Source organism: Populus euphratica, unplaced genomic scaffold (genome assembly GCF_000495115.2).
Source record: "Populus euphratica unplaced genomic scaffold, PopEup_1.0 scaffold1120.1, whole genome shotgun sequence".
Classification (NCBI taxonomy): Eukaryota; Viridiplantae; Streptophyta; class Magnoliopsida; order Malpighiales; family Salicaceae; genus Populus; species Populus euphratica.
Window position 1 is genome coordinate 61,579 of NW_011500966.1, and position 8,206 is coordinate 69,784.

Below are 8,206 nucleotides of genomic sequence, written 5' to 3' on the forward strand. Positions count from 1 at the left end.
GGGATAAAAAAAACACCCTTGTTGTCTGACAGCTACTGTAATTCTTGCTCCTTGGCGTAACCACATTAGCAGACAATTCAATCACTAGACCAAAGTTAAAAGATTTGTGTTAAGCGATAGCTTGCTGAAACTTCATAGGCCACACTTTTGTTTTGGGTCACTACTCTTTGTTTTCTTTTATTTTTTATACTACAAGCTAATGGAGACGAGTTCCTTTCAATTCTATACTTTTTAACGAAAAACTATTTATTACTCTTTCGAAATATCATGTTTCATGGTTTAGGATATGATTAGTTGATTACTATTTCTAGTTCCTGAATCTTTCCTAAATTTAATAGTCATGTTCTCATGAAACTTTGAACAAGCCACAAGAATTCGAAATTCTTTGTATGAAAACTGTTATCAGAAAAAAAGAAGGTTATATGCTGTCATTCAAATCATACATAATTGTCTAAAAAAAGGTTTCTCCATTAAATTCAGCGTCGCCCGTTGTCTCCTCAACCACAAGTGTTTGACATAGTAATTTCCGCTGTGGCTTTTTGTTTTTTTTCTGTTTTTTTTTTCTATTACAGACAGATCATGCCGTCTAACTAATGCTAGCTGATTTTACTGATAATTCCTGGAGTACAGATCAAAAGTTTAGCATTGGTCAACTAGCTAGTGATCAAAGGGTACATCAATTGAGACTTCCTCCATGTTTGGTGGGAAACTTAACATCTTTAATTTGTCATTGATACTAAAGTTGCTGCTGTTGTCAGTCATGCAGAGAATTAATAGCTACCTAATCTTGGCTAGCACCAAGCCCGCCTTTCTAATTTTCTAAAGCAATATGGTTTCAATTTGAACCTTTCCATAAATAAAGAAATCCACGTTGAGATAGCATAAGAGGTGTGCTTAGCAAATGCCAATTGATTAGTGTGCAGAGCTACAATAATGGAGAGAGAATCGAGCAGGCTGACCAACTCAAACCTCCCAAAACAATTTTTTAACCAAGTCAAAACAGTTATAGATTTCCCATTTGAGTAACCGTTGAAAAAGGGAAGAAGCAAAAACTAAAAAGGTAATAATATTCCAGCGCTCAACATTATATGTGTGACCACTTCCTTGGCTTTGAAAGTGTCAAAGGTAACAAATGAATTTGCTACCTCCTTTGGCCCTTTCTCTACAAATACTAGTTCTGGAGCACATGCACGGGAGAGAATCGTTAAATACAATGCAACTGATCCATCCGTGAGCCATTCACCTTTGACCCGTTAATTATTACCAAGTATTGAGTGTTCCTTTCTTCCCATGCTACATATTCTGGGTTCTATCAAAGACCTTTTAGCCATAAATATGTAGTGTTTTCTTTTGCATGAGCCACACCTCCTTTGTTTCAACAAATCTCACGCCATATTTGATGACAAAAAGTAAGCTAGCGCACACAAAATTCTTGTCAAAAGAATGAAAGATCTAGAGGATTTTCTATGGGGTTTCTCTATTATTTCTCTTGCTCTCTACTTTCTTCGAAGACTAAGAAAGGTCATTTCTATGGCCTCGTTAAGCCTTACATCCCCTCAATCTTCTTCTCTTCCTTCTCCTCCTCTCAAATGGGTTAGCCAGTTTTTTCTTGAAAAAATGAAAGGTCCCTTTAATTAAAGACGATTCAGAAACAATAGTTCTGGTGCATGATCAAGAAAGTAACGTTTCACAAGAGAGTCAAAGTGCTGACATGAAAAGTAAAGCTTTGCATTTTGAAGAGGGAATCATGCAGGAAAGCATGGCCTGTGAAGCATATCAGAAGGGTTTGCACGATAAGAGTTCACAAAAGAATTCTGATGCTTTGATAAGGAAAGTAGGACTGGATTCCTTGAGAATAGTAAAGATTAGTGAAGGAGATCGTAGTAAGGGTGCTACCAAGCTGAAGAAGAGGCCTGGGAGGCTGGTTGTGCCAGAATATTCTCCGATAGTGGAATTTTCTCGAGTAGACAGGAAGTTGGAAAATAAAGAGTTCGAGGTTCAAGGGAGAGATTTCTATTTGGCAAGCAAGAAAGGAAGGAGAGAGGTCATGGAAGATGGGTATGGCATCATGATTGATATTTTGGGAGATGCAAAGCAGGTAGGTGATCTAACCACCCACCCTCTGCTGGGTATTAGGTATTCCATATTTCATAAAAAAATCATTAAATTGTAACTTTAACATAAACTTGGTGGTACTTCTGTTTGAACTGCTTCGTTATAATTAAGGATTGGATTAGTTCCTAATTGGGTTTTTAGTGTTCTTCTTTTGGTGCTAATTAAACCTTCATTGTTACTCTCAATTCTCCATGTTTTGGTTTATCCGGGGGCTTAATTTTGGTCGATCTTTCTTGTAATGCTCAAAAGATTTTGATCCCTGCTTCTTCTATTCTGTCACTAGGCATTTTTTGCTGTCATAGATGGACATGGAGGCCGAGCCGCGGCTAACTACGTTGCCGAAAACTTAGGAAAGAACATTGTGAAAGGTCTTCAAAACGTTGGTTGCAAGGAAGATGGCCAATTAGAGGAGGCTATACGAGGAGGCTACTTGGTTACAGATAGGGAGTTTCTTAGCCAGGTAAACTTTCAACTTTGAATGTTGAATACGACGTTATGATGATTTGACTTAGTCTTATTGTACTACCAAGTTTGGAAAGGCAGCCAGTACATATATATATATATTACGAATATATTGTTAGATTTGTTAATTATTTAATGAGCCAATTAATTCACCATCAATATTACTTTATTTTTTTTATTTTATTTTTTCATCTGGAACTAGATTAATCTAGTGTTTGATTAGAGGACTTGAAAATAAGACCAAGAGAGTTGCAACTCAATTCCCGGTACTGCCATTTACATGGGAGAAAAAAAGAAAGAAGAAAGCATATATGACCTGCATGTTTATTGAAAAATATATCCATGGAAGTTTGGTACGTAATTTGTTGACCTCAAGGTATACTTTGACATGTTCTCGAGATTTGAAGTCTATAATTCATTTTAATTGATCCCTTTTGTTAATAAGATATCTATAATTAAAAATTAATAAAATATTTCTGCAACAAACCATTTCATAACAACGCCATTAAATATACGCGGCCAGCTACCTCATAATTGTATATTTTTACTGAAAAAGAAGTGAATAGTTTCGTTTCTTAGAACACATTAGACCAGTCTTTGATGGCATGTCCAACCTGGCAATTTAAAAACGCTCTGAAACTTTATATATCTCGCAAAAAATAAAAAGAATGAATGAAGCTAGATAGGGTCCCATTCGGATTGCAGTTAAATATGCTTAATCATACATTTTAATTGAATTTTGACACCTGCAGGGTCTTAGCAGTGGAGCTTGTGCAGCTAGTGTGCTGTTGAAAGACGGAGAATTACATGTTGCAAACGTAGGTGACTGTAGGGTAATTTTAAGAAGGAATGGGATTGCTGATGTACTCACAATTGATCATAGAGTTAGCAGAGAAGATGAGCGCCTTCGCATTGAGAATTCTGTCAGTGAATTGATACTCACTGCTAACTATTATGATACATCAAAATAAAAGCTAAATGCTAACCTAGCTAGTTCACCAATTAATTGCAGGGTGGTTTTCTACATTGCCGCAATGGAATTTGGAGAGTTCATGGGTCCCTTGCCGTTTCTAGAGCAATTGGAGACCAGCATCTGAAAGAATGGATAATTTCTGAACCTGAGATCAAAAGGGTTCCATTAACTTCAGATTGCCAGTTCCTGATAATGGCATCTGATGGCCTATGGGATAAGGTATGTTTCTATACATATTTACGTAGGTATTTTGCACCCCTCCCACCCCCCGAGAAAGAAAAAACAAGTTCAGGGCATGATCAATTATATTTTGTCGGGATTTTGCAGGTAAATGAGCAAGAGGCAGTAGATGTGATTTTAAAAGACAACAACAATTCAGTAGAGTCTTGCAAAAAGCTTGTAGATATGTCTTTCGGCAGAGGCAATATGGATGATATTACTGTTATGGTGATAAACCTTCAGAATTTTGTGACAAATGGTTGTTGACTAATGCTGGCGACTCGTTGAAGAAATTGAATGCAAATGGCTTGATTTGCTGGCCTCCATTCATCGCTGTACTCCACATTCCTATTTATTTTTAATCCTTTAAAAAAAAAAAAATTTTTTATTTTTTTTATTTTAAATTTGTTTTTCATAATCCACTCATATTAAAAATAATTTTTAAAAATAAAAAATATTTAAAAAAAAAAACCATAATTACAATCCAAACAAGCATGGTCGGATGTTCCTATGATGAATGAGAACGAGAGGTAAAATGGGTTCCCAGGTAGATATTTCCATCATCATTCAATTTCGTAATTGCCTTTTTCTCCTCAGAGATGTAAAGTAAATCATTTTGTTTTTTTGTTTTTTTAGGCCAGGCCCATATTTTGACTGGTTTGGTTGGCTTAATTCTACGTGCAATGAAGCTCTTATGTTGATGTTTCTCTTTTCTTAACTCATATTCTAATTACTTATTAAATACCAGTCCATCTTTCAGTCCCATGTACAAATAATTTGTTTTTACTGACAAATAATAAATATAATAATTAATTTTTTTCATCAATATTCAAAATTAAAATATAATTTATTTTTTAATAAATTACCATGATCATACTATAAACTATAATTTACCGACGATATGATATTCTATTACCATGTTATGATATTTCATGAATTATTATAAGCCACTTATAGTTTATAGTTTAGTCAACTTAATATTTAATTTTTATTTTTGCTTCCTTGAGATGAATAAGGAAAGGAAAATAGAAAGGAAAATCTCAATATAACACAATAAAATAATAGCTTTAACAAATTAAAATTATAAACTTTTAAAATTTCAAAACCTAAAAACAAAATGACATTTCTACATTGAAAAATTATTTAAGTGACATGATCTAGAAACTCTTATATTAGTATATCATTATTATAGCAATCAACCTTCTCATATGCATTTCATCAAATAGACTAAAATTTAAGTTAACACCGAAGCAATATTAAAATAAAATTCAAGTTAACACCAAAGTAATATTAAAATATTTCAAATGAAATGGATTAAAGACTATCAAAATAAATAAAAAAAGTAGAAAAAATAAGAGAAGACAAAAACTTAGTTATTGTTCTAAAACTACCATGTTATTGTTCTAAAAAGTATTAGGACAAAGCCAACAACTATATATCCAAAACAAGATTATAATTGGAACCAATAAAGTAAAAGGAATCATTTTTTGTCCAAAGATCAATACCCTATTCATCCTTTTATGTTGAACATGAGTAACTTAGTTATTTCCACAATTTCTTGCAACCCTAACCCTTTGTTATATATATAAAAAAATAACTAACAAATACATAAATTTTCATTAAAAAAAACCCATTTGTATGAAATATGATAAAATAAAAAAAGGTTTTCAAAATTGATATGGTTAATATTTTAGATATTATAAATAAAGTTATGTTAGAACCTTAAGAAATAAGAGATAAAACATGATCTTCAAGCCAAGTAAGAACAAAAAATAAGAGAAAATAGATGAGAATTAATTGATCTTATCAACAAGCATGAAGGATTTCATAAAAAAACATATCTTATCAACAAGCATGAAGGATTTTATGAAAAAATCAAAAAGTCTAAGAAGGAAGCATATTGAAGACTTAGAATTAAATATTTGTTTTAGTATTTTTATATAAATATGTATATTTCATGCTAATAGCATAAAATAAAATGAATGCATATATTTTACTACCTATACATTTAAAACATATGAGAATTAAGTGATCGTATCAACAAGCACAAAGGATTTCATAAAAAAACATGATCTTATCAACAAGCCTAATATTGAAGACTTAGAATTAAGTTTTCATTTTAATACTTTTTTATAAATATGTATATCTCATGTTGATAGCATAAAATAAAATGAATACATATATTTTATTATGTACATATTTAAAAGGATTAATAAAAATACATAAATGGTTCTAACAATTTACCTATGTTAAAATTGATAAATTTAGGATTTTATATGAATCGGTTGAACATTTAGCTTAATCAAATTAATGAATAGGTTGACTATTTTTTCATTTCAATATATGCGAATTTCGTAGGAATCGGTCGACTGTTTTAGTTGTCATTGTAACTATAATGATTATAAATTGCTAGTTTTTGCTAGAAACATATAAATAGCTTCTCTAATTGCAAATTTAATAAAAGAATTAGAACCTATATGATATACAAATTATTCTGGTGCAAAAATACATTGAAATCATCAATTCTTAATTATAATCTAATTAATGCTATTAAACCTTCATGTTCTAGTACAAGAATATTTAATATCATTCTCACTACACTTAACACTTTTAGATCCTTTAAATTCTATCTTTTAAGATATAGAGATATTATAACTTTGAATTATATTATCCACTCTATTAAAAGAATTAATTGTGATAACAAAATCACAATTGTAAACCTTTGTGTATAAATTCTTGGTATTGGTGAAATAATTTCACCAAGAAGAAATTTTGAAAATAATATATCTTCAAGGGAAAACGATATTGGTGTGGATTCATTAAGTGACTGATTGATACTTAAAAGTGTATTTTTATCATGGTTTTATATCATCATTTTGCACTTGAAGTATCAATAACTCCTTAACTAAAGCATGTTTTATAATAATATATCTAATAATATAAGATACCTTTAATTTATAGTAAATGTTCATTTTAAATGCAGGCCTATGACATAAATGAAAGGATTGATTGATGACTTTAAGAATTGAAATTGAAAGGACAAAGAGATGGTCACACTTAGAAAAGAGATGTCGGTGCAGTTCAAACCAGTATACTGCTCAGTAATTGGATCATATCTAGAGCTATAGATTTCAGATTTAGGTCATGAATAGAAAGGTATGACATAGGCCTACAACTTTCATATGGAGCCCAAGATCTAAAAAGACCATTTTCAAGTCCAAATTATAGCAACAACAAAGAAGCCCGAATCTATCCTCCAGCCCGAGCACTGTTCAGTATTTTGGCCATATCTGGAGTTTTAAAACTCGAAATGAGCTGAATTGTTTATATAAGAAATCTAAGACAATTTCCTATAACTTTTATGTTTTCAAGTGGTTTCAATTTTGACGTTATCAATGACGTTTGGGCAGACAAGAGAAGATAAGGATTGTCACCAAGTCAAAAGTTGGCCACCCACTCATCAATTAGTCATCAAATCAATAGTTCCTAATTTTGGCCTATAAAAGGAGGCATTTGCCATGCATTTAGGCATCTTGGTTTCCAGATCAAGATCATGCTTTTGCTTTCTTTCTTTGTATTTTTTGTAATGTTTATGCTTTGCTTTCATTAATATCAAGTTTATGTCTTTCATTTCCTTTCCTTTACTTAGTTAACTCTTATCTTATTTATGTTCTTATTTTGTTTATTCATTTTTCTCTCTTTTATTATGTTTAGCTAAGTTTATTATGTCAAGGTGAAAAGGTTACACTAATGGTGTAAGAATAAGTATAGTGTAAACTTAATATGGACTTTAATGTTTGATACTAACATGTTTTATATTTGTTATCTTGTTCACTCTTTAATACTTTGCTTGTTAAATGACTAATCTTGATTTATGTTATATAACACTTGGTACAACAAATGCTTGACACTTTCATAGCTCATACTGTATGGTATAACCGACACCTGAGCTATGAGAGGAACTTGATTTGTTGTTAACATAAGTTATAATCATGAATACTTGATGAAATTTACAAGTATTAGCATTAATTGAATAAGATTACTAATGTAATCATGTTAACAATCTATAATATGATTGGAACCTTCTTTGTGTGTGGTTTTCAATTGAGTAATAAGAGTTTATACTATATTTTTTTGACATATCATTAGTGGAACCTCTAACCTTGACATTTATTATTATTATCGTTTAATCCTTACATTAATATTCCATCTCAAAGTTTTCATCTTCTTCTTCTTCTTCTTTCTTTTCTTTATTATTATTATTATTACTACTACTACTACTATTACTACTACTATTGTTATTATTGTTGTTGTTATTGTTATTTATAATTTCTACAATTAACCTCTAAATGGTTCGACCCCAGTCTTGCTGGGTTATTTATTACTTCGACACTCCTATACTTGGGAGAAGACATCAATCTTTTAGTTGTGTCAGTG

General features: G+C 31.2%; 1 protein-coding gene across 1 annotated transcript; it reads left to right on the forward strand.

Moving 5' to 3' along the window:
- Positions 1 to 1,133: 1,133 nt before the first annotated feature.
- Positions 1,134 to 4,095, forward strand: LOC105116929 (probable protein phosphatase 2C 74). Its single transcript, XM_011014440.1, has 5 exons — positions 1,134 to 2,098; positions 2,399 to 2,575; positions 3,330 to 3,500; positions 3,590 to 3,769; positions 3,878 to 4,095. Exons 1-5 carry the CDS (start codon positions 1,712 to 1,714, stop codon positions 4,034 to 4,036), a joined length of 1,074 nt encoding a protein of 357 aa, XP_011012742.1. The 5' UTR covers positions 1,134 to 1,711; the 3' UTR covers positions 4,037 to 4,095.
- Positions 4,096 to 8,206: the final 4,111 nt, after the last annotated feature.